At 42.4% G+C, this 26,919-nt stretch overlaps 1 protein-coding gene across 1 annotated transcript in view; it reads left to right on the top strand.

The window, feature by feature from the left end:
* The window catches only part of si:dkey-11f4.7 (piezo-type mechanosensitive ion channel component 2), a 197,592-nt gene that overhangs the window by 136,151 nt on the left and 34,522 nt on the right, over window positions 1-26,919 (top strand). The window contains exons 35-43 of the mRNA XM_034171725.1: window positions 1,607-1,806; window positions 1,909-2,106; window positions 2,539-2,856; window positions 3,006-3,264; window positions 4,539-4,727; window positions 9,659-9,863; window positions 11,824-11,953; window positions 15,691-15,838; window positions 15,996-16,210. Coding sequence (XP_034027616.1) covers window positions 1,607-1,806; window positions 1,909-2,106; window positions 2,539-2,856; window positions 3,006-3,264; window positions 4,539-4,727; window positions 9,659-9,863; window positions 11,824-11,953; window positions 15,691-15,838; window positions 15,996-16,210 — 1,862 coding nt within the window. The remainder of the gene's footprint in view (window positions 1-1,606; window positions 1,807-1,908; window positions 2,107-2,538; window positions 2,857-3,005; window positions 3,265-4,538; window positions 4,728-9,658; window positions 9,864-11,823; window positions 11,954-15,690; window positions 15,839-15,995; window positions 16,211-26,919) is intronic.

The following is a 26,919-nucleotide window of genomic DNA, read 5'->3' on the forward strand; positions in this document are numbered from 1 at the left end:
AGGCAGTATTATTAGACGGTATTGCTTAAATTTTCATTGTTACGCAGATGATACCCAGCTTTATCTATCCATGAAGCCAGAGGACACACACCAATTAGCTAAACTGCAGGATTGTCTTACAGACATAAAGACATGGATGACCTCTAATTTCCTGCTTTTAAACTCAGATAAAACTGAAGTTATTGTACTTGGCCCCACAAATCTTAGAAACATGGTGTCTAACCAGATCCTTACTCTGGATGGCATTACCCTGACCTCTAGTAATACTGTGAGAAATCTTGGAGTCATTTTTGATCAGGATATGTCATTCAAAGCGCATATTAAACAAATATGTAGGACTGCTTTTTTGCATTTACGCAATATCTCTAAAATCAGAAAGGTCTTGTCTCAGAGTGATGCTGAAAAACTAATTCATGCATTTATTTCCTCTAGGCTGGACTATTGTAATTCATTATTATCAGGTTGTCCTAAAAGTTCCCTAAAAAGCCTTCAGTTAATTCAAAATGCTGCAGCTAGAGTACTGACGGGGACTAGAAGGAGAGAGCATATCTCACCCATATTGGCCTCTCTTCATTGGCTTCCTGTTAATTCTAGAATAGAATTTAAAATTCTTCTTCTTACTTATAAGGTTTTGAATAATCAGGTCCCATCTTATCTTAGGGACCTCGTAGTACCATATCACCCCAATAGAGCACTTCGCTCTCAGACTGCAGGCTTACTTGTAGTTCCTAGGGTTTGTAGGAGTAGAATGGGAGGCAGAGCCTTCAGCTTTCAGGCTCCTCTCCTGTGGAACCAGCTCCCAATTCAGATCAGGGAGACAGACACCCTCTCTACTTTTAAGATTAGGCTTAAAACTTTACTTTTTGCTAAAGCTTATAGTTAGGGCTGGATCAGGTGACCCTGAACCATCCCTTAGTTATGCTGCTATAGACGTAGACTGCTGGGGGGTTCCCATGATGCACTGTTTCTTTCTCTTTTTGCTCTGTATGCACCACTCTGCATTTAATCATTAGTGATCGATCTCTGCTCCCCTCCACAGCATGTCTTTTTCCTGGTTCTCTCCCTCAGCCCCAACCAGTCCCAGCAGAAGACTGCCCCTCCCTGAGCCTGGTTCTGCTGGAGGTTTCTTCCTGTTAAAAGGGAGTTTTTCCTTCCCACTGTAGCCAAGTGCTTACTCACAGGGGGTCGTTTTGACCGTTGGGGTTTTACATAATTATTGTATGGCCTTTCCTTACAACATAAAGCGCCTTGGGGCAACTGTTTGTTGTGATTTGGCGCTATATAAAAAACTGATTGATTGATTGATTGATTGACTATGTGTACACACTTCAGAGTTAATTTAACTATGCAAAATTAACTGCATTTTTGCTGCATTAATTTCAAAATTCTTTCAAGTATTCCTGCTGACAGTGCAGCCACATTCTCCTGAGACAATATCATTCTTGACACCATGAACATGTAAAACTATAGAAATACAGAATTAAAATTATATGAAAAGTAAAATGACTGCTAAAGACAGACATCATATTGTTACATCCCACATAGCTTCAGATCTTCTACTCACATTACGTCTTCATTTTTAATGTTCTGTCTTAATTTCTTTCAGGGCAAAGAGGTGAGCCAGGAGAGTGTGAAGCAGTTTTATGAAACCTGGATGTCCCGTCAGACCACCCTGTCCTCTCAGGATGACATTGAGGATTCTCTGCCTGCTTCTTCCTCACCACCTGCAGTCCCATCGTCACTGCAGGCCTACACCAAACTGAAGAGCCAAGCCTCCAAAATGTCCTGGGGCAGCAGTGTGTCCAGGTCATCATAGGTTTTATTCCTTCTTATTGTATTATCTGGATTTCTAACAAATAATCTCTCGGTCAGTTCCTCATGTGCTGTCCTCCTTCTGCTCGTCTTCAGCTGCATGACAGACGAGACGATGCTGGTCTCCAGGCAGCCAACCCAGGAGGAGCTAGACGAGCCTCCTGCTGTGCCTCCTTGTGTCACTCCTGCTGCGCCTCCTGTTGCACCTCCTGCTGCAGACCAACTCAGGCGAAAGCTCCTGAAAAGCACCAACATTGACCTGACCTCCTTTGACAATGAAGAACTTTCACCAAGGTGAAGGTGGAAACCACTGTTGATTCCAAGTAAAAACTAGAAGGGGCACTCAGAGAGTGCAAGACATGCACCTTACCTGTTTAAACTGATTCAAGCAAATTGATTATTTGTGATTTGTGATGAAGCAGTTTTTCACAAAATCAAATCACTGTGTCTTTGACACCATGTTTGTTCCAATTTAAATGAAGCTCTATGAGTTATATTGTTTCTACACAAACTCACACGATTGAAAATGTTAGCCCGACAAACACTACTGCTACTAAATTAGATAAGAGCCCGTTGGTCACATTAGCTACCAGAGACAGAGGCAAAGTGACCAGCTGCCATTCGTTTAAAATCCAACTAGACATTTTGGATTTATATTATCACTGTGTCTAGACTAGAATATGTTACTTGGCTTTTTATGTATCTTATCTCTCTTTCATTCAAAAGCTGGGAAGAGGGCCTTCTTCTAAAGGAAGACCATGAAAAACATGAAGAAAGTGAAGAGGAAGAAGAGCGTGAGAGAAAAGGTGACCAAGAACACGGAGACAAACAGGTGGAAGAAAAAGAGGAACATCATGAGGTGGAGCTGGATGAGGAAACACAGCAGAGGCAAGAGGATGAGTGCCCAGATTATCCAGAATGCACCTCACTGGGTTTCAGAGCAGGTGATAGTGATGAGGAGAAAAGCCTTGATCTCCCAGAATCCCCGAGGCCTTTGAGTCAGGAAACGAGGAACCTCACTGCCAGCGAGCTGCTGCTCAACAAGTCAGTTAACACAGAAATTTATCATATTTAAAAAAATGCAAGTGAAACCTCTTTAACTTTGACAATACTTTCAGCAGAGATTATTTAGTTCTTCATCTCAGTATTCTGCATCTCTTCCTTTTTCTTCTTGTTCTTTCATCTTTCTGCAGCATGTTTCAAAACGACGAGATCTTTGAGTCTGAAAAGTTTTTCCACACCTTGCCGAGGCCGCTGAAACTGTTGTTCGCCCTCTACAACACCATGGTGTCCAAGTCAGAAATGTTGTGTTACTTTGTCATCATCCTCAACCACATTGTGTCAGCGTCGCTCCTCTCCCTTATCCTGCCCATTCTCATCTTCCTCTGGGCCATGCTGTCCGTGCCACGACCCACCAAGCGCTTCTGGATGACCGCCATCATCTACACAGAAGTAAGTTATGCTGCCACCATGTGGCAGCTCATGTTACACAGTGTTATCGAGCTTCTACATGGAAATGAAGTTTCATGATAAACATCTTGTGTGTAGATATTTTCCTCTTATGAGCAGAGTTTAGGTCTCAAACAGCTCATTTAGATTTCAGTGACATAGGTAACAGAAGTTCAAAACTTCTGGCCCAGTTTCATAACGCAGCCTAATCTTTTACTCTACTAAACTTACTTAGACGAGTAAGGTTAGTCACCCAACATTTGCCATCTAATCTCCATTTAACAAAGACAGCTAAACTTGTAGATTAGCTGTCTAAAGTTAGTCGACGATTTTCACGGACACAAGCAGCCTCGTGAGTGCTGTTGCCAAGAAACACCTCCAATGCGCGAGAGTTTTGTTTACTTCCAGGTTGGTCGTCTGCTACAACCATGAACGAGTCCACCGCACCAGAGGAGAAGCAGTCCCGATTAAAGGACCTTTTTCGAGGAGCATGGAGGAAACGGCGGAAGCTCTCCTTTTGGAGGAATATGAGTGATGTAGAGGTGCTCTTGAGTGTTCCAAAGGAACATTGGCCTTAGCTGCCAAAAGACGGGCTTGTCAGTGTCCCTCGATAGGTCCCTGGACAAATTGCCCAATGTGCAGGATAAGTGCCAAACTAACATCCCTCATGATTCAGCACACAGTCAACTTGAAGATGTGGATGGTGTCTCCAAGTCCTGCTGAAAGGTCCCACAGGTGTAAAACCTCAGCGCAATCAAAACCTGAAGAAGGGCTGGCAGGGCGTTGTTCCTCCTCGTTTGGTGGTTGATGGCTGGAGCTATCATGTCCACGATGAAGGAGATTATAGGCGGACAGAAGCGGTATCGCTGTTGAACCTCGGTGTCCGTAAATATCTCCAGTGGATTATTCCGGTCCCGAGAAACACTTGCTTTTGCTGCAAGGCTCTTCACATCAAGTGGTGGTACATGACGGCTGCCATTTTTCAGGTAAGACACTGAAGTTTTGTAGACTAAAATAAGATTAGCCTCCATTGTAGCAGACTAAAAACTTTAGTCGGCTAGCGCAAACTTTAGCCATCTAAGCGCTTTGTGCAATGACTAACGTCAAAAGAATAGGCGACTGAGTTTAGTAAACGAAACAAGATTAGACCGTTTTATGAAACCGGGCCCTGGAGTCTTACTTATTCTGTGAGACACTCCAATTGAGACAGCCTTTGGTCTGTGTGGCGCATCCACATAGTTGGACAGTTTATTGTCCTCTCATTTTTTTTTTTACAGTTGACAGTTGTGGTGAAGTACTTTTTCCAGTTTGGGTTCTTCCCCTGGACCACATCGGCATATCGTGGCATCAATGCTGAGCGGCCCTTTGCCCTGCCCAACATTATTGGGGTGGAGAAGAAAAATGGCTACGTGGTCTTTGACCTCATTCAGCTGCTTGCTCTCTTCTTCCACCGTTCTATTCTCAAGGTAAAAAACAACAACATTTGATTGAGTGGACTGGGAGTACATTTTCCTGAAGTAAAATACTCTTACATGGCACACGTCAATGTTGTCCCCTCTCTCCTTTACTTTTTGCTTTAGCAATAGAGCCACTATTAGTAAGTCTCAGAACCTCTTCCTTGTTCCACGGTGTGACTCATGGGGGTACAGAACATATGGTTGCTCTGTATGCAGATGATTTACTTTTATATGTCACAAATCCAACTAGTCAATTAACATATATTATGGCAGTACTCTAAAATTTTGGCTCTTTTTCTGGATGTAGGCTTAAATCAAATCAAATCAAATCAATTTTATTTATATAGCGCCATACAATAATTACGGAAAAACCCCAACAGTCAAAACGACACCCTGTGAGCAAGCACTTGGAGACAGTGGGAAGGAAAAACTCCCTTTTAACAGGAAGAAACCTCCAGCAGAACCAGGCTCAGGGAGGGGCAGTCTTCTGCTGGGACTGGTTGGGGCTGAGGGAGAGAACCAGGAAAAAGACATGCTGTGGAGGGGAGCAGAGATCAATCACTAATGATTAAATGCAGAGTGGTGCATACAGAGCAAAAAGAGAAAGAAACACTCAGTGCATCATGGGAACCCCCCAGCAGTCTATGTCTATAGCAGCATAACTAAGGGATGGTTCAGGGTCACTTGATCCAGCCCTAACTATAAGCTTTAGCAAAAAGGAAAGTTTTAAGCCTAATCTTAAAAGTAGAGAGGGTGTCTGTCTCCCTGATCTGAATTGGGAGCTGGTTCCACAGGAGAGGAGCCTGAAAGCTGAAGGCTCTGCCTCCCATTCTACTCTTACAAACCCTAGGAACTACAAGTAAGCCTGCAGTCTGCGAGCGAAGCGCTCTATTGGGGTGATATGGTACTATGAGGTCCCTAAGATAAGATGGGACCTGATTATTCAAAACCTTATAAGTAAGAAGAAGAATTATAAATTCTATTCTAGAATTAACAGGAAGCCAATGAAGAGAGGCCAATATGGGTGAGACAATGCTCTCTCCTTCTAGTCCCTGCTAGTACTCTAGCTGCAGCATTTTCAATTAACTGAAGGCTTTTCAGGGAACTTTTGGGACAACCTGATAATAATGAATTACAATAGTCCAGCCTAGAGGAAATAAATGCATGAATTAGTTTTTCAGCATCACTCTGAGACAAGACCTTTCTGATTTTAGAGATATTGCGTAAATGCAAAAAGGCAGTCCTACATATTTGTTTAATATAGATAAAGCTGGGTATCATCTGCGTAACAATGAAAATTTAAGCAATGCTGTCTAATAATACTGCCTAAGGGAAACGTATAAAGTGAATAAAATTGGTCCTAGCACAGAACCTTGTGGAACTCCATAATTAACCTTAGTCTGTGAAGAAGATTCCCCATTTACATGAACAAATTGTAATCTATTAGATAAATATGATTCAAACCACTGCAGCGCAGTGCCTTTAATACCTATGGCATGCTCTAATCTCTGTAATAAAATTTTATGGTCAACAGTATCAAAAGCAGCACTGAGGTCTAACAGAACAAGCACAGAGATGAGTCCACTGTCTGAGGCCATAAGAAGATAATTTGTAACCTTCACTAATGCTGTTTCTGTACTATGATGAATTCTAAAACCTGACTGAAACTCTTCAAATAGACCATTCCTCTGCAGATGATCAGTTAGCTGTTTTACAACTACCCTTTCAAGAATTTTTGAGAGAAAAGGAAGGTTGGAGATTGGCCTATAATTAGCTAAGATAGCTGGGTCAAGTGATGGCTTTTTAAGTAATGGTTTAATTACTGCTACCTTAAAAGCCTGTGGTACATAGCCAACTAATAAAGATAGATTGATCATATTTAAGATCGAAGCATTAATTAATGGTAGGGTTTCCTTGAGCAGCCTGGTAGGAATGGGGTCTAATAGACATGTTGATGGTTTGGAGGAAGTAACTAATGAAAATAACTCAGACAGAACAATCGGAGAGAAAGAGTCTAACCAAATACCGGCATCACTGAAAGCAGCCAAAGATAACGATACGTCTTTGGGATGGTTATGAGTAATTTTTTCTCTAATAGTTAAAATTTTATTAGCAAAGAAAGTCATGACATAACATACAAAAAAGTGAATGCTTGTCTATAAATGTAGCTGCACAGCAACTCAGACGTTTGTTTGATGTTCCTTTCCATCTGACTCATTCTGGTTTTAATAACCCTGTCACACATAGCCAGAATCATGCAGAATGGCGTGAGAATGATGAATCGGAGCACATCCGAAAAGTGTTGGAAAATGTTGTGACAGCCATCTGCCAGAATCCACACAGTTGGTCAAAATCGGCCGGCGGCCCCGAGTGTGACACACATGTTCAAAACCCTCCGGGTGCCATGGAGATGGGACAACTATCCGACGGCGGTCCATGTGCAATCTGAGGACCATCTGACCGCACTTTACATATTCTGATGGCGGCAAAACAGGATCCAAAACGTTTTGAGCGCATACGAGGGAACATTGAGATGGAGCTGGGCTGGCAAAGCCTGCCGGTATGATCTGCACGTGCCACATATAATAATGTATCAATTTTAACTTCACTTCAGATGTGTTTCTGCTTTGTAAGAATCGCATTATGTAAGGGCCCCTTCACACATAGTGCGAATTTGGTCGAATAGTGCATGAAGCAGGAATTGTATGCAAAACATGTAAAATCTTAGCTGCTTCCAACAACTCGTACATCTGTTGATACAACTATTTGCCCACAGCAGTGGCTGAAAGACAGTGTGCACTGTGAGAGCTCATCGAACCTTCTCGTGGCAGGTGTTGACACACACGAACATCTAACACCACTCCCATGGCACTTAGAAAATGTGTGGCCATTCGCACTATTATCACGAAACCATCAGTAGGCAATCACTGTTGAGCTGGATGTGAAATTTGTCTATGTGCCTCCACTGGCAAAAAGCCACACACATGTGGTGCATACCACCACCACCCCACCCCCCGCTCCCTCCAACACAACTGGTGTGCCGGGGGGGTACACTTGCATAAAATGCTTATATGTATGTACAGATGTAGATCTGATCACATGGGGGCCGGACAGTGAGGTCTGATCGCACACAGCATGGGGAGGAGGGGCCTGTCAGCTGATCACAGCACACTGACAGCTGGATGGCAGCTCATTGCACACATTACAAACACAGGCACCACCGCCAGGACAGTTATATAAATAATTATGACAATACCTACATGCGCAATTACATAACAAATAACGAAAATGAATGACCACATAACACAGAGTGACACATTGGTCTGGGTGCTGAATGGATGGAGGGCGGGGGGGGGCGTGTCCGCTCACAGCTGCTGCTGTAAAGATCTTTGCTCCTGGACGTCCCAGCTTGAGAACACATTCTGTGTTTGGATGTCCATGAACTGAAAACATTCCTCCGTGAGGCACGTGTCTCTGGTTGTTGTCCTCGTGTGGAAATGTATAAAACATCTTTTTCCTTTGCACTGGGCTGCAGCGGCCGCACACGGCCCGCACTACATCACTTTGAGCAGATGGAATCAGTTAATCAGTGAAATCACCTGGTGGAGTGGGTGGTTGCAAAGAAATCCTGCACCCTCTCAGCCCTTTCGGGAATCAGTTTGAGACCTCTGATCTATGGGGTAAGAAGAGCATTAAATGTTTCAGTGATCTTTTTAAGGATAGTACCAATCTTAATTTCACTGACATGGGTTCCTTAAATGCCCTACCCTCATCTCATTTATTTAGTTTTTTCAAATTAGACATTGTGCATCTGCTATTTTTCCCCTCTCAGCCCCCTAAACATCCTTGGGAGGACCTCTTTGAACTTAAGCGCCATAAGAAAGCTCTTATATCATGGATATAATGTTATTCTTTCAATGGACAATCATCCAGTCAATAAAACTATATAATTGGGAACAAGAGTTGGGTCTAGAGTTCGGGGAAGGTTTCTGGGATAAGGTTGTAGACAGAATTTGTGCGTCATCATCTTGTGCAAGACTTTCCTTAATTCAGTTTAAAGTAATGCACAAGCTGCATTTGTCAAAGTCCAAATTATCCACAATGTATCCCAATGTTTCTGATCTGTGTGATCGATATAGCTCCTCTCCCAGGGATTTAAGTCATATGTTTTTCCCCCAAACATCCATCATATTGGGGTTCATATTTTGATGTTATCTCTCATGTTCTTGGCGTCATGCTGGAGCCTTGTCCACTGATCGCTATTTTTGGAATTCCTGGAGTCCCCACTGTGTCCTTTACTAACTAACAGGCAGATGTAATTGCCTTTACCTCATTACTAGCATGTCGCAGAATATTATTATCCTGGAAAGTTCCACACCCCCATCTATTTCTTTATGGTTCAAAGATCTCATGTTTTTCTTATAGAATAATATCAAGTTTAGTCTTAGCGGGAGGGCTGATGGGTTTCTAAAAGTCTGGCAACCATGTATTTCCTATCTTAGATCCTTGACAAGTATTGGACCTCATTGAAATGATTGTTTTTGTGTGTGTGTGTGTGTGTGTGTGTGTGTGTGTGTGTGTGTGTGTGTGTGTGTGTGTGTGTGTGTGTGTGTGTGTGTGTGTGTGTGTGTGTGTGTGTGTGTGTGTGTGTGTGTTTATTTATTTATTTATTTATTTTGTTATTATTTTGGAGGGCCTCTGGTTGGTATATTGATGAATATTTATTGTGGCACATTTACCTATTTGATTGCACCATCATTATGTTTGTACTTTGTAAGTGATGTGCAGTAGTTTAACTTTGTCTTCTGATGAGAAAAAAGATAAATAAATGTTTTTTTAATAAATGAACAAAAAAGCCTTTAAATTTTGTCTGTTTAAGTTTTAGCTGCTGTTTGTGATTTAAATCAGATTCTATGACAATCCAATGCATCTCTCTACAGTGTCACGGGCTGTGGGACAATAAAGAGGTTGAGATGCCGGATTTCTTTAAGAAAATGAAGAAGAAAGTGGACAAAAAGAAGATGACAGGCGATAAGACGTGCAGTAAGAGGGAACCTGAGCACCGGCTAAAGTTCTTCCCTCTGCAGGCTTCCACCACCTCCATTTTCCGCAGAAGAAAGAAAGACAGCTTAGCACAGTCTGATGGTGACTCTTAAAATATGACCTGCAGTTTGATGCCTGAACTAACATTTCTGTAAATCGTTTTAAACTCTTTGAAAAATGATCTGTTTACATGCTTATAAAAATTCTGTCCTTTTTGGGAGTATAGGCAAGTTTAAAGGTTATATTGCAGGCCAACATCACTTAACGTATATGTTCATTCGTCAGTTTGTGCCTAACTCAACTTTACAGTTGTATGCAAAAGTTTGGGCACCCCTGATAATTTTCACGATGTTCCTTTATAAATCATTGGTTGCCTGGATCAGAGATTTCAGTTAAATATATCATATAGAAGATGAACACACTGATATTTGAGAAGTGAAATGATGTTTCAAGTATTTACAGAAAATGTGCAATAATTATTTAAACAAAATTGGGCAGGTGTATAAATGTGGGCACTCTTGTCATTTTATTGATTTGAGTACATTTATCACTAATTATTGGAACACAGAATTGGCTTTGTAAGCTCACTGACCCTTGACCTCCTTACACAGGTGAATCCAATCATGAGAAAGGGTATTTAAGGTGGCCATTTATAAATGTTTCCCCTCTTTGCATCTCTTCTAATGACTGGCAACATGGGAGCCTCTAAACAACTCTCAAATGACCTGAAAACAAAGATTGTTCAACATCATGGTTCAGGGGAAGGATACAAACAGCTATCTCAGAGATTTCAGATGTCAGTTTCCACTGTGCGGAACATAGTGAAGAAATGGAAGACCACAGGCACAGTACTAGTTAAGGCCTGAAGTGACAGGCCAAGAAAAATCTCAGATAAGCTGAAGCGAAGGATGGTGAGAGAACAGTCATAGTCAACCCACAGACCTGCTCCAAAGACCTACAACATGATCTTGCTGCACATAGTGTCTGCACATAGCATCGTTCAACTATATAGCGCACTTTGCACAAAGAGATGCTGTATGATGCTGTAATGCAGAGGAAGCCTTTTCTGCGTACACGCAACAACAGAGTCGCTTGAGGAATGCTAAAGCACATTTGGACAAGCCAGCTTCATTTTGGAATAAGGTGCTGTGGACTGATAAAACTAAAATTGAGTTATTTGGACATAAGGGACGGTATGCATGGCTGAAAAAGAACACAGCATTGCAAGAAAAACACTTGCTGCCTACAGTAAAATTTGGAGGTGGTTCCATCATGCTGTGGGGCTGTGTGGCCAGTGCAGGTACTGGGAATCTTGTTAAAGTTGAGGGTTACATGGATTCCAGTCAATATCAGCAGATTCTTGAGAATAATGTTCAAGAATCAGTGACAAAGTTGAAATTGCGCCGGGGCTGGATCTTGCAACAAGACAACGACCCTAAACACTGCTCAAGCTCTACTACAGAATTCATGCAGAGGAACAAGTACAATGTTCTGGAATGGCCATCTCAGTCCCCAGACCTGAATATTCTCGAAAATCTGTGGTATGATTTAAGCGGGGTATCCATGCTCGGAAACCAACAAACCTTACTGAACTGGAGATGTTTTGTAAAGAAGAATGGTCCAAAAGCTATAGGAAGCATTTAGAGGCTGTTATTTCTGCTAAAGGAGGATCTACTAAATATTGATGTATTTTTTCTGTTGAGGTGCCCAAATTTTTGCACCTGCCTAATTTTGTTTAAAGAATTATTGAACACTTTCTTTAACTCCTATAAACTTCATTTCCCTTCTCAAATATTACTGTGTTTGTCTGCTATATGATATATTTAACTGCAATTGCTGATCCAAACAACCAGTGATTTATAAAGGAAAATCATCAACTTTTGCATACAACTGTATCTGCCCCCCAAAAAGCTGGTCTGAGATCAGTTTTCAGGATGCTTTGCTTTTTGTTGCTTTCTGTCCACATACCTGATGAATCCACACCACGTCTCTTTTTTTTTCTTTGTCTTGTCACATGACTAACGTTTCTCTTTGATTTTGTGCTTCCTTTTCTTTCCTGGAGAGGTGAAACCCAAGAAGCAACACAAGAATAAGAGCCGACGCTCACAAAAGGCTCCACTGACCAGGAAACAGAGGATCAGACAGCGGATCAGAGAGAGGATGCTGCAGGCCAAAGCCGCCATCATCGAAGTGTACGTCAGTTCACTTCATTTTGTCTGTACGAGTGTATATATACATTGTACGTCCATTGTTTTGGGTTTTTAGACATTATTTTCAGTACTTGTTAATTATTCGCTTTAGCTGTACAGAGCAGTGATAGCTTCTTTTGGCTGTTCCTGTTTTTCTTGAGGGGAACTACAGATCTGGTACGGGCCTGTGTGTTGATTTGGTACAGGTGTTACACCAGGTGAACAGGGTACAGGTGACCTTGACCTGGGGACATTCTGTCTGTGTGGCAATCAAATCCTGCAAAATTATTCTTTCATTCATTCGTTTTCCATTCCCACTTATTCCAATTGAGGGTCACAGGGGAGCTGGAGCCTATCCCTGAAGTTCGTGGGTCAGAGGCAGAGATTCTGTGAATGTGAATAAAATAGACTCATTTTGTATTTAAGGTGAATTAGTTAATTAATTGCCTCACAGCAACAAAGCTCCACCTTGTCCTTTCTGTGTGAGTTTGCATGTTCTCCCCGTGTCTGTGTGGGTTTCCTCCGGGCACTCCGGTTTCCTCTCACAATCAAAAACATGCTTATTTAGGGTAGGCTCCTTTCTCTGTCCCTGACCAAAGCAGTGTCTACATCTGGAGTTGGTCCCCGCTGTGGCTGCCCACTGCCCCTAGTGGTTGGATTGTGTAAAACTGTAATTAGGATGGTTAAATGCAGAGGACACAGTTCGTTGTATGTATATGTACAATGACAATAAAGGCCCTTATATAGAGAGACACACACCTACAGGGGTCTGAAATTTTCGTCTTAGGTGCATGTCCACTGTGAGAGACATAATCTAAAAAAATATCCGGAAATCACAATGTATGATTTTTTAATAATTTATTTGTATGTTACTGCTGCAAATAAGTATTTGAACACCTGTGAAAATCAATGTTAATATTTGGTACAGTAGCCTTTGTTTGTAATTACAGAGGTCAAATGTTTCTTGTAGTTTTTCACCAGGTTTGCACACACTGCAGCAGGGATTTTGGTCCACTCCTCCATACAGATCTTCTCTAGATCCTTCAGGTTTGGAGTTTCAGGTTTAGATCTTTCAGGTTTGGAATTTCAGCTCCCTCCAAAGATTTTCTATTGAGTTCAGGTCTGCAGACTGGCCAGGCCACTCCAGGACCTTGAAATGCTTTTTACGGAGCCCCTCCTTAGTTGCCCTGGCTGTGTGTTTGGGGTCATTGTCATGCTGGAAGACCCAACCATGACCCATCTTCAATGCTCTTACTGAGGGAAGGTGGTTGTTTGCCAAAATCTCACAGTACATGACCCCATCCATCCTCCCTTCAATACGGTGGAGTCGTCCTGTCCTCTTTGCAGAAGAGCACCCCCAGAGTATGATGTTTCCACCCCCATGCTTCACGGTTGGGATAGTTTTCTTGGGCTTGTTCTCATCCTCTAAACATGGTAAGTGGAGTTGATTCCAAAAAGCTCTATTCTGGTCTCATCTGACCACATGACCTTCTCCCATGCCTCCTCTGGATCATCCAGATGGTTACTGGTGAACTTAAAATGGGCCTGGACATGTGCTGGCTTGAGCAGGAGGACCTTGCTGCCCTGCAGGATTTTAAACCATGACAGCATCATGTGTTACTAATGTAATCTTTGTGACTGTGGTCCCAGCTCTCTTCAGGTCATTGACCAGGTCCTCCTGTGAAGTTCTGAGCTTTCTCAGAATCATCCTTACCCCACAAAGTGAGATCTTACATGGAATCCCAGACCGAGGAAGATTGACAGCCATCTTGTGTTTCTTCCACTTTCTAATAAATAATCATAACAGTTGTCTTCTACCAAGCTGCTTGCCTGTTGTCCTGTAGTACATTCCAGCCTTGTGCAGGTCTACAGTTTTGTCCCTGGTGTCCTTAGACAGCTCTTTGGTCTGGGCTATGGTGGACAGGTTGGAGTATGATTGATTGAGTGTGTGAACAGGTGTCTTTTATACAGGTAACAAGTTCAAACAGGTGCAATTAATACAGGTAAAGAGTGCACAATAAGAGAGCTTCTTAAAGAAAAATTAACAAGTCTGTGTGAGCCAGAAAGATTAATCCAGGTTTTGAGTATATTTCTTATTGTTACATGGGAAACAAGGTACCAGTAGATTCAGTAGATTCTCACAAATCCAACAAGACCAAGCATTCATGATATGCACACTCTTAAGCCTATGAAATTGGGCTATTAGTAAAAAAAAAAAAGTAGAAAAGGGGGTGTTCACAATAATAGTAGTGTGGCATTCAGTCAGTGAGTTCATCAGTTTTGTGGAACAAAGAGGTGTGAATCAGGTGTCCCCTATTTAAGGATGAAACCAGCACCTGTTGAACATGATTTTCTCTTTGAAAGCCTGAGGAAAATGGGACGTTCAAGACATTGTTCAGAAGAACAGCGTAGTTTGATTAAAAAGTTGATTGGAGAGGGGAAAACTTATACGCAGGTGCAAGAAATTATAGGCTGTTCATCTACAATGATCTCCAATGCTTTAAAATGGACAAAAAAAAACAGAGACGCGTGGAAGAAAATGGAAAACAACTATCAAAATGGATAGAAGAATAACCAGAATGTCAAAGGCTCACCCACTGATCAGCTCCAGGATGATCAAAGACAGTCTGGAGTTACCTGTAAGTGCTGTGACAGTTAGAAGACGCCTGTGTGAAGCTAATTTATTTGCAAGAATCCCCTGCAAAGTCCCTCTGTTAAATAAAAGACATGCAGAAGAGGTTACAATTTGCCAAAGAACACATCAGCTGGCCTAAAGAGAAATGGGGGAATATTTTGTGGACCGATGAGAGTAAAATTGTTCTTTTTGGTTCCGAGGCCGCAGACAGTTTGTGAGACGACCCCCAAACTCTGAATTCAAGCCACAGTTCACAGTGAAGACAGTGAAGCATGGTGGTGCAAGCATCATGATATGGGCATGTTTCTCCTACTATGGTGTTGGGCCTATATATCGCATACCAGGTATCATGGATCAGTTTGGATATGTCAAAATACTTGAAGAGGTCATGTTGCCTTATGCTGAAGAGGACATGCCCTTGAAATGGGTGTTTCAACAAGACAGTGACCCCAAGCACACTAGTAAACCAGCAAAATCTTGGTTCCAAACCAACAAAATGAATCCCTTGCAGATATGAAGAAATCATGAAAAACTGTGGTTATACAACTAAATAATAGTTTAGTGATTCACAGGATTGCTAAAAAAGCAGGTTGAACATAATAGTTTTGAGTTTGTAGCGTCAACAGCAGATGCTACTATTATTGTAAACACCCCCTTTTCTACTTTTTTTTTACTAATAGCCCAGTTTCATAGCCTTAAGAGTGTGCATATCATGAATGCTTGGTCTTGTTGGATTTGTGAGAATCTACTGAATCTACTGGTACCTTGTTTCCCATGTAACAATAAGAAATATACTCAAAACCTGGATTAATCTTTGTAATGACATAGCACTACTATTATTCTGAACACTACTGTATATGGGTGATTCCCACTTATGCTGCTGCTGGTCTGTTGTGTTCTTGGACAAGGCGGTTCACCTGCGTTGTCCTTGACCCTGAAGCAAACTGTGTTATGGACTGTCATCCTCTCCGGAGGGGTCGTAGACACTCATCCGCTTCACACTATAGAATCTGGGAATTACTTCTTTGTATTAGTCTGAGTTGTGAATTTGCTCCTGAAGCACAGTTTTTCCTCTCACATTATTAATCTCTTGTACCTTCCACAGTGCTCTTCATATTTACCTACCCATCAGGCAGTTTTTCTATGACATCATCCACCCAGACTACAGCCCTGTGTGCGACGTCTACGCTCTCATGTTTCTGATCGACGTTGTCAACTTCATTGTCACCATATACGGATACTGGGCCTTTGGGGTAACGGTGTTCCTCATTCTTCATCAGAGCATATTGTGTGTGTGTGTGTGTGTGTGTGTGTGTGTGTGTGTGTGTGTGTGTGTGTGTGTGTGTGTGTGTGTGTGTGTGTGTGTGTGTGTGCGTGTGTGTGTGACGCTGACACTTTGTAACTCTGCAGAAATACTCTGCAGCAGCCGACATCACAGAGTCTCTGTCAGAGGACCAGGTTCCTGAGGCCTTCCTGGTCATGCTGCTCATGCAGTTTGGGACCATGATCGTGGATCGGGCTCTCTACCTGAAGAAGTCTCTCTTGGGTAAATGTGTGTTCCAGGTGGTGCTGGTGTTCGGAATTCACTTCTGGATGTTTTTCATCCTCCCCGGGGTCACAGAGAGGTCAGCTCACCCTCATTTTCCTGCTCATTTGTTCACATTCATTTATTCTTGTATTTCAGAATTTGTTTGTTCATTTCTCCAACTTTAAACACAAGAGACTATGCAGACAGTGATCCAGAAACATCCAGTTTAACCAGAAAAGAAAAAAGAAAGGAAAAATTGGGCTGAAATAGTTCATGTTAAAATGTATTTTATGAGGCTTTATGAGGGTAATTAGAAAGAAAAAAAAAACAATGTTTCACCCCAGTTTAAAAATAATATCTGTTGTTTTATACAATAACTGTGATGTTATATCCTCCTGCCTTCTCCATGAGATTCCATTCAGTTTCACGCAAGTACATCAGTTAAGATACCAATTTATTTACTAATATAATAATAATAATAAAAATTGTTTATGCAGCACATTTTAAGTAAAAAATTATACAATCCACAGTGATCTCAAATATACCTGATACCATAGGTATCCCCAGAGAAGTAGATGATCTGATTAGATTTAAGGGCTGTTGGATACATATGTTTGCCCATGAATGAGGGTGAATTGTTCCATCTTGCAAATTTAAATACCAACTAGCAATACATGGTAGGTAAGAATTCCCCTGTTTGGTTTAAATAAAGTACTTCCATCTATCTTTCTATCTGTCGACCCTTGACTCTTATACCATACCTCCAGAGCAGTAGCAGATGGTAAGCTGTAACAGCCACTGACCTCCTCATTTATGCAATGAGGAGGGTTGCGTCAAGAAGGGCATCTGGTGTAAATCTGCCAAAAAATTAAAGATGCAGAGTACAAATCAAATTTCCATACCAGATCGGTCAAGGACTGGGTTAACAACGACCACCACCAGTGCCGTTTGTTATCGTGCAAAAACACCCAAAAGCAGAGATGAGGACTCGAATGCAGTGAACAGACCTTATGTTCCAAAAATATAACAATTTATGGTACAGACGATTATTATGTGTAAACAGACTCAGCCGAAGAACCAAGCACTGGAGTAGGGAGAGACTAGCTAGAGCAGTGGTGTGCAAAGCAGATTCCCAAACCAAATCAAATCAAAATCAAATCAATTTTATTTATATAGCGCCAAATCACAACAAACAGTTGCCCCAAGGTGCTTTATATTGTAAGGCAAAGCCATACAATAATTATGGAAAAACCCCAACGTCAAAACAACCCCCTGTGAGCAAGCACTTGCGACAGTGGGAAGGAAAAACTCCCTTTTAACAGGAAGAAACCTCCAGCAGAACCAGGCTCAGGGAGGGGCAGTCTTCTGCTGGGACTGATTGGGGCTGAGGGAGAGAACCAGGAAAAAGACATGCTGTGGAGGGGAGCAGAGATCAATCACTAATGATTAAATGCAGAGTGGTGCATACAGAGCAAAAAGAGAAAGAAACACTCAGTGCATCATGGGAACCCCCCAGCAGTCTACGTCTATAGCAGCATAACTAAGGGATGGTTCAGGGTCACCTGATCCAGCCCTAACTATAAGCTTTAGCAAAAAGGAAAGTTTTAAGCCTAATCTTAAAAGTAGAGAGGGTGTCTGTCTCCCTGATCTGAATTGGGAGCTGGTTCCACAGGAGAGGAGCCTGAAAGCTGAAGGCTCTGCCTCCCATTCTACTCTTACAAACCCTAGGAACTACAAGTAAGCCTGCAGTCTGAGAGCGAAGCACTCCATTGGGGTGATATGGTACTATGAGGTCCCTAAGATAAGATGGGACCTGATTATTCAAAACCTTATAAGTAAGAAGAATAATTTTAAATTCTATTCTAGAATTAACAGGAAGCCAATGAAGAGAGGCCATATGGGTGAGATATGCTCTCTCCTTCTAGTCCCTGTCAGTACTCTAGCTGCAGCATTTTGAATTAACTGAAGGCTTTTCAGGGAACTTTTAGGACAACCTGATAATAATGAATTACAATAGTCCAGCCTAGAGGAAATAAATGCATGAATTAGTTTTCAGCATCACTCTGAGACAAGACCTTTCTACACTCAACAAAAATATAAACGCAACACTTTTGGTTTTGCTACCATTTTGTATGAGATGAACTCAAAGATCTAAACCTTTTTCCACATACACAATATCACCATTTCCCTCAAATACTGTTCACAAACCAGTCTAAATCTGTGATAGTGAGCACTTCTCCTTTGCTGAGATAATCCATCCCACCTCACAGGTGTGCCATATCAGGATGCTGATTAGACACCATGATTAGTGCACAGGTGTGCCTTAGACTGCCCACAATAAAAGGCCACTCTGAAAGGTGCAGTTTTGTTTTATTGGGGGGGATACCAGTCAGTATCTGGTGTGACCACCATTTGCCTCATGCAGTGCAACACATCTCCTTCGCATAGAGTTGATCAGGTTGTCAATTGTGGCCTGTGGAATGTTGGTCCACTCCTCTTCAATGGCTGTGCGAAGTTGTTGGATATTGGCAGGAACTGGTACACGCTGTCGTATACGCCGGTCCAGAGCATCCCAAACATGCTCAATGGGTGACATGTCCGGTGAGTATGCCGGCCATGCAAGAACTGGGACATTTTCCGCTTCCAAGAATTGTGTACAGATCCTTGCAACATGGGGCCGTGCATTATCCTGCTGCAACATGAGGTGATGTTCTTGGATGTATGGCACAACAATGGGCCTCAGGATCTCGTCACGGTATCTCTGTGCATTCAAAATGCCATCAATAAAATGCACCTGTGTTCTTCGTCCATAAGACGCCTGCCCATACCATAACCCCACCGCCACCATGGGCCACTCGATCCACAACATTGACATCAGAAAACCGCTCACCCACATGATGCCACACACGCTGTCTGCCATCTGCCCTGAACAGTGTGAACCAGGATTCATCTGTGAAGAGAACACCTCTCCAACGTGCCAAACGGCAGTGAATGTGAGCATTTGCCCACTCAAGTCGGTTACTACGATGAACTGGAGTCAGGTCGAGACCCCGATGAGGACGACGAGCATGCAGATGAGCTTCCCTGAGACGGTTTCTGACAGTTTGGGCAGAAATTCTTTGGTTATGCAAACCGATTGTTTCAGCAGCTGTCCGAGTGGCTGGTCTCAGACGATCTTGGAGGTGAACATGCTGGATGTGGAGGTCCTGGGCTGGTGTGGTTACACGTGGTCTGCGGTTGTGAGGCTGGTTGGATGTACCGCCAAATTCTCTGAAACGCCTTTGGAGACGGCTTATGGTAGAGAAATGAACATTCAATACACGAGCAACAGCTCTGGTTGACATACCTGCTGTCAGCATGCCAACTGCATGCTCCCTCAAATCTTGCGACATCTGTGGCATTGTGCTGTGTGATAAAACTGCACCTTTCAGAGTGGCCTTTTATTGTGGGCAGTCTAGCTCATTTAATCATTAGTGATTGATCTCTGCTCCCCTCCACAGCATGTCTTTTTCCTGGTTCTCTCCCTCAGCCCCAACCAGTCCCAGCAGAGGACTGCCCCTCCCTGGGCCTGGTTCTGCTGGGGGTTTCTTCCTGTTAAGGGGGGGTTTTCCTTCCCACTGTCGCCAAGTGCTTGATCACAGGGGGTCGTTTTGACCGTTGGGGTTCTTACGTAATTATTGTATGGCCTTGCCTTACAATATGGGGCGCCTTGGGGCAACTGTTTGTTGTGATTTGGCGCTATATAAATAAAATTGATTGATTGATTGATATTTTTGTTGAGTGTAATTTTAGAGATATTGCGCAAATGCAAAAAAGCAGTCCTATATATTTGTTTAATATGCACATTGAATGACATATCTTGATCAAAAATGACTCCAAGATTTCTCACAGTATTACTAGAGGTCAGGGTAATGCCATCCAGAATAAGGATCTGGTTAGACACCATGTTTCTAAGATTTGTGGGGCCAAGTACAAAAAAAAAAGTAAAATTGGTCCTAGCACAGAACCTTGTGGAACTCCATAATTAACCTTAGTCTGTGAAGAAGATTCCCCATTTACATGAACAAATTGTAATCTATTAGATAAATATGATTCAAACCACCGCAGCGCAGTGCCTTTAATACCTATGGCATGCTCTAATCTCTGTAATAAAATTTTATGGTCAACAGTATCAAAAGCAGCACTGAAGTCTAACAGGACAAGCACAGAGAGACTGGCCTATAATTAGCTAAGATACCTGGGTCAAGTGATGGCTTTTTAAGTAATGGTTTAATTACTGCCACCTTAAAAGCCTGTGGTACATAGCCAACTAATAAAGATAGATTGATCATATTTAAGATCGAAGCATTAATTAATGGTAGGGCTTCCTTGAGCAGCCTGGTAGGAATGGGGTCTAATAGACATGTTGATGGTTTGGAGGAAGTAACTAATGAAAATAACTCAGACAGAACAATCAGAGAGAACAAGTCTAACCAAATACCGGCATCACTGAAAGCAGCCAAAGAGAACAATATGTCTTTGGGATGGTTATAAGTAATTTGTTTCTCTAATAGTTAAAATTTTATTAGCAAAGAAAGTCATGAAGTCATTACTAGTTAAAGTTAAAGGAATACTCGGCTCAATAGAGCTCTGACTCTTAGTCAGCCTGGCTACAGTGCTGAAAAGAAACCTGGGGTTGTTCTTATTTTCTTCAATTAGTGATGAGTAGTAAGATGTCCTAGCTTTACAGAGGGCTTTTTTTTATAGAGCAACAGACTCTTTTTCCAGGCTAAGTGAAGATCTTCTAAATTAGTGAGATGCCATTTCCTCTCCAACTTACGGGTTATCTGCTTTAAGCTGCGAGTTTATGAGTTACAAAGTTGTCCTCAATGAGGATATAAAACTATTGACGAGATAATCTATCTCACTTACAGAGTTTAGGTAGCCACTCTGCACAGTGTTGGTATATGGCATTGGAGAACATAAAGAAGGAATCATATCCTTAAACCTAGTTACAGTGCTTTCTGAAAGACTTCTACTGTAATGAAACTTATTCCCCACTGCTGGGTAGTCCATCAGAGTAAATGTAAATGTTATTAAGAAATGATCAGACAGAAGGGGGTTTTCAGGGAATACTGTTAAGTCTTCAGTTTCCATACCATAAGTCAGAACAAGATCTAAGATATGATTAAAGTGGTGGGTGGACTCATTTACATTTTGAGCAAAGCCAATCAAGTCTAATAATAGATTAAATGCAGTGTTGAGGCTGTCATTCTCAGCATCTGTGTGGATGTTAAAATCGCCCACTATAATTATCTTATCTCATCCTGCTGTAACCAGGTTTCTGTAAGGCAGAATAAATCAATATGTTGATCAATTATTATATCATTTACTAACAGGGACTTAGAAGAGAGAGATCTAATGTTTAATAGACCACATTTAACTGTTTTAGTCTGTGGTGCAGTTGAAGGTGCTATATTATTTTTTCTTTTTGAATTTTTATGCTTAAATAGATTTTTACTTGTTGGTGATCTGGGAGCAGGCACCGTCTCTACAGGGATGGGGTATTGGGGGGATGGCAGGGGGAAAGAAGCTGCAGAGAGGTGTGTAAGACTACAACTCTGCTTCCTGGTCCCAACCCTGGGTAGTCACGGTAGCAGGTAGCAGTAGTGTGGAGTTCAGAACCAGAGCAGGACCAGGTGGTTGTGACAAAGCTGAGTGATTCCAGAGGCTGTGAACACAGAGACAAAAGTTAGTAATGCACAAACGTAGGTACCAAGAGACTAACAGCACAGAACTGATGCCAGATACCCCATAGGCACAACTGAGTTTCCGGTGTCTGAATGGGTGAAGAGCCGAGGTATAAATGCAGGTGAGGATGATTGCTGGCAGATGTGTTCACTCAGCTCCATCATGGGGTCATTTTAAAGAAAGAGTGTGTTGGAGGTTAAGTGAGTGTCTTATAGGGTGATGAATGTGAAGTTTTGAAATGGAAGGGGTGATGATGAATATCATCAGTGCATATGCCCCACAGGTAGGTTGTGAGATGAAAGAGAAAGAAGATTTCTGGAGTGAGTTAGATGGGGTGATGGAGAGTGTACCCAAGCATGAAAAGGTGGTGATAGGAGCAGACCTCAATGGGCATGCTGGCAACGGAAACAGAGGTAATGAGAAAGTAGGGGGTAGATACTGTATCAAGGGCAGGAATGTGGAAGGACAGATGGGAGCTGATTTTGCAAAAAGAATGGAAATGGCTGTGGTGAACTCCTACTTTAGGAAAAAGGAGGAACACAGGATGACATGAGTGGAGGAAGGTGCACACAGGTGAACTACTTTCTATGTAGGAGATGCAAGCTAAAAGAAATTGGAGACTATAAGGTGTGGGCAGGAGATAGCTAAATAGCATAGGATGGTGGTTTGTAGGATGACTTTAAAGGTGAAGAAGAAGAGAGTGAGACCTCAACATAGGATCAGATGGTGGAAGATGAAGGAGGAAGGCTGTTTTGTGAAATTCAGTGAGCGGGTGAGAGAGGCACTGGATGGAGAGGAAACAATTTTGGACAACTTCAAAAATACTGCAGATGTGGTAAGGGAAACAGCAAGGAAGGTACTGGGTGTGACATCTGGACAGCAGAAGGAAGACAAAGAGACTTGGAGGTGGAATGAAGATGTCCAGGAAACCATAAGGAGAAAGAGGTTGGTGAAAAAATTGGGATAGTCAGAGAGAAGAAGAAAGAAGACAGGAGTACAAGAGATGCAACATAAGGTGAAATGAGAAGTGGCAAAAGCTAAGGAAAAGGCATTTAGTGAGCCATAAAAGAAGTTGAATAGTAAGAAAGGAGAAAAGAACATTTATCAATTGGCCAGACAAAGGGTCAGAGCTGGAAAGGGTGTGTAGCTGGTTAGGGTGGTAAAAGATGTAGATGCTAATGTGCTGACAAGTGGGGAGTGTGTGTTGAGAAGGTGAAGGGAATATTTTGAGGAGCTGAGGAATGAAGAAAATGAGAGAGAAAAGGCTGGATGATGTGGCAGGAGTACATCGGGAAGTACAAGAGATTAGTAAGGATGAAGTGAGGGCAGCTATGAAGAATGGAAAGGCAGTTGGTCCAGATGACATTCCGGTGGAGGCATGGAAATGTCTTGGAGAGATGGAATTTGAATTTCTAACCAGATTGTTTAATTAAATCTTGAAAAGTGAGAGGGTGTCTGAGGAATGGAAATGAAGTGTGCTGGTTCCTGTTTTCAAGAACAAGGGTGATGTGCAGAGCTGCAATAACTACAGAGGCATGAAGTTGATCACCCACAGCATGAAATTATGGGAAAGAGTAGTAGAAGCTAGGCTTAGAAAACACGTGAAGATGTGTGAGCAGCAATATGGTTTCATGCCAAGAAAGAGCACTACAGATGCAATATTTGCTCTGAGAATACTGATGGAGAAGCATAAAGAAGGGCAGAAGGCTTTACATTGTGTATTGGTGAATTTAGAGAAAGATTATGCCAGGATGCCAAGAGAAGAGTTGTGGTATTGTATGACGACGTCTGGAGTGGCAGAGAAGTATGTTAGGGTAGTGCAGGCCATGTACAAGGATAGTGCGACAGCAGTGAAATGCACAGTAGAAATGACACTCATTCAAGGTGGAGGTGGGATTGCACCAAGGATCAGCTCTGAGTACTTTCTTGTTTGCAATGGTGAAGGACAGGTTGACTGATGAGATCAGACAGGAGTTCCCATGGACTATGATGTTTGCAGATGACACTGTGATCTGTAGTGAGAGTAGAGAGCAAGTTGAGTCTAGCCTGGTAAGGTGGAGATATGCTCTGGAGAGCAGGGGAATGAAAGTCAGTTGGAGCAAGACTGAGTACATGTGTGTGAATGAGAGAGAGCCCAGTGGAATAGTGCAGTTACAAGTAGATGTGGTGAAAGTAGATGAGTTTCAACACTTGGGGTCAACTGTCCAAAGTAATGGAGAGTGTGCTAGAGAGGTGAAGAGATTGCAGACACAGTAGAGAAAGGTGGCAGAAGTGATCTGTGATCAAAGAATATTGGCAAGAATGAAGGGGAAAGTCTACAAGACAGTAGTGAGAACAGCTATGTTGTATGGCTTAGAGTCAGTGGCACTAACAAAAGACAGGAGGCAGAGCTGGAGATTTTGGGATTCTCTTTGGGATTGATGAGAATGGACAGGATTAGGAATGAACATATCAGGGGGACAGCTCAGGTGGGACAGTTCAGAGACAAAATCAGAGAGGTGAGATTGAGATGGTTTGGACATGTGCAGAGGAGGGACCCAGGGTATATAGGGAGAAGGATGCTGAGGATGGAGCCACCAGGCAGGAGGAGAAAACAGAGGCCAAAGAGGAGGTTTATGGATGTGCTGATGCAGGTGGTTGGTATGACAGAGGAAGATACAGAGGACAGGGTGAGGTGGAAATGACTGATGTGCTGTTTCGACCCCTAACGGGAACAGCCGAAAGAATAAGAAGAAGCTATAGCATACTGTGTGGTGGAGATTTTCTTTTCATAATGCATGCTTATTATAGCCCTGCGACACACTGGTGTCCTGTCCAGGGTGTACCCCGCCTCACAGACTGTGACTGCTGGAATAGGCTCCAGCCCCCACATGGACCTTCATTGGAGGAGTAGGTGGGTATAGAAAATGGATGGATGGATGTTAAACTAAATGAGAGAGGATGAAATGTACAAATATAATTTAGGATGTTAATTTGCATATGTCATTTCAACAGCTATAACTCAACAATGCTCAGTAGGAATCTTCTATTCCAGAATATTAATATATTTTGTTGACACAGATGTGATCACAAACATGAATATGTTAATTAGGCTGTTAATTTGCAAACTGTATACAGTGGGGGAAATAAGTATTTGATCCACTGTCAATTTTGCAAGTTTTCCCACCTACAAAAAATGTAGAGGTCTGCAATTTTTATCGTATGTACACTTCAACTGTGAGAGACAGAATCTAAAAAAAATCCACAAAATCACATTGTATGATTTTTAAATAATTAATTTGCATTTTATTGCATGAAATAAGTATTTGAACACCTCCAAAAACAGACTTTAACAAATGGTACAGAAACATTTGGTCTGCCATTACAGAGGTCAGACATTTCCTGTAGTTTTCACCAGGTTTACACACACTGCAGCAGGGATTTTTGTTGTGAAGGTGTCGTAGCACGGACCCACAACAGGGGGCGCAAATGAACGGACAATGAGTAAGCCAAAAGGTAACAATTTAATGTTGTGATAATACACAACTAAATTCACAGAATTTGCACAGTCAATTAACACCAGGTGACGTGTGGGCAGGCTCGAAGATAGAAGACCCCCGACGAGAGAGAAGCCGCGTCCCACACGGCTTCCACCACCAACGGCCTGAAGAACACCGGAGCCGCCAAGTCCCGAGTCCCCAGGTGGCCTCTGTCTTCGGCTGTCGACCCTGGTACTGCTGGCAGAAAGCAGAGATAAGATGTATGAGTGTGAGTCCGCACACTCAGTAATCCACAGTCCAAACACAGTTAGGAGGGAGCACCTCCACCTCCAATCACACACACTCATGCAGCTCCTGGTCAACCACTAATCTGGGTTGGGGTGTGAGGCGAAGCCGTCACTGTCACACCAAACACCAATCCTCCAGATAAGGCAACACTCCAGGAAAATGGCTGCAATAGAAGTTCAGGTTATTACACACAAAGTGTCTGTCAGCAGAGAAATTACCTTTCCAATGGTAGTCGATTTCTCGGCGGGGAGGTGGAGTTGCAGTCCGGCTTAAGTAGTGGTGTAGATGAGTGACAGCTGGTGTGATGAGTGACAGCTGTCACTTCCTCTGGGTCTGGCGCCCTCTCGTGCTTGGAGCCCGCACTCCAAGCAGGGCGCCCTCTGGTGGTAGTGGGCCAGCAGTACCTCCTCTTCAGCGGCCCACATAACAGATTTTGGTCCACTCCTCCATACAGATCTTCTCCAGATCTTTCAGGTTTGGAGTTTTAGCTCCCTCCAAAGATTTTCTATTGATTTCAGGTCTGGAGACTGGCTTGGCTCCTCCAGGACCTTGAAATGGTTCTTACGGAGCCCCTCCTTAGTTGCCCTGGCTGTGTGTTTGGGGTCATTATCATGCTGGAAGACCCAGCCATGACCCATCTTCAATGCTCTTATTGAGGGAAGGAAGTTGTTTGCCAAAATCTCACAGTACATGACCCCATCCATCCTCCCTTCAATATGGTGCACTTGTCCCCTTTGCAGAAGAGCACCCCCAGAGTACTCCCAGGCTGGAGTGTGATTGACTGTGTGTGTGAACAGGTGTCTTTTATACAGGTAACAAGTTCAAACAGGTGCAATTAATACAGGTGAAGAGTGCAGAATAAGAGGGCTTCTTAAAGAAAAATTAACAGGTCTGTGAGAGGTAGTATTCTTGCTGGTTGGTACGGGGTCAGATACTTATTTCATGCAATAAAATGCAATTATTTAAAAATCATACAATGTGATTTTCTGAATTTTATTTTATTTTTTTTTTAGAATCTGTCTCTCACAGTTGAAGTGTACCTACGATAAAAATTACAGACCTCTACATTCTTTGTAGGTGGGAAAACTTGCAAAATTGACAGTGGATCAAATACTTATTTCCCCCACTGTATTATTATTATCAAACTTATATTTTGCCTAAAACCTTCCCATATGTATCCAAGTAAATCATACCCACATAAATGTTGCCCAAATGCATCTTTGTAGAGCAAAGAAGGAAGATGAAAAACAAACATTGTACGTTCAAACCTTTTACCTCAGCCTGCTGATCTGATCAATTATATATAATT

This window comes from Thalassophryne amazonica, chromosome 6, assembly GCF_902500255.1.
Source record: "Thalassophryne amazonica chromosome 6, fThaAma1.1, whole genome shotgun sequence".
In the NCBI taxonomy this organism is placed as follows: Eukaryota; Metazoa; Chordata; class Actinopteri; order Batrachoidiformes; family Batrachoididae; genus Thalassophryne; species Thalassophryne amazonica.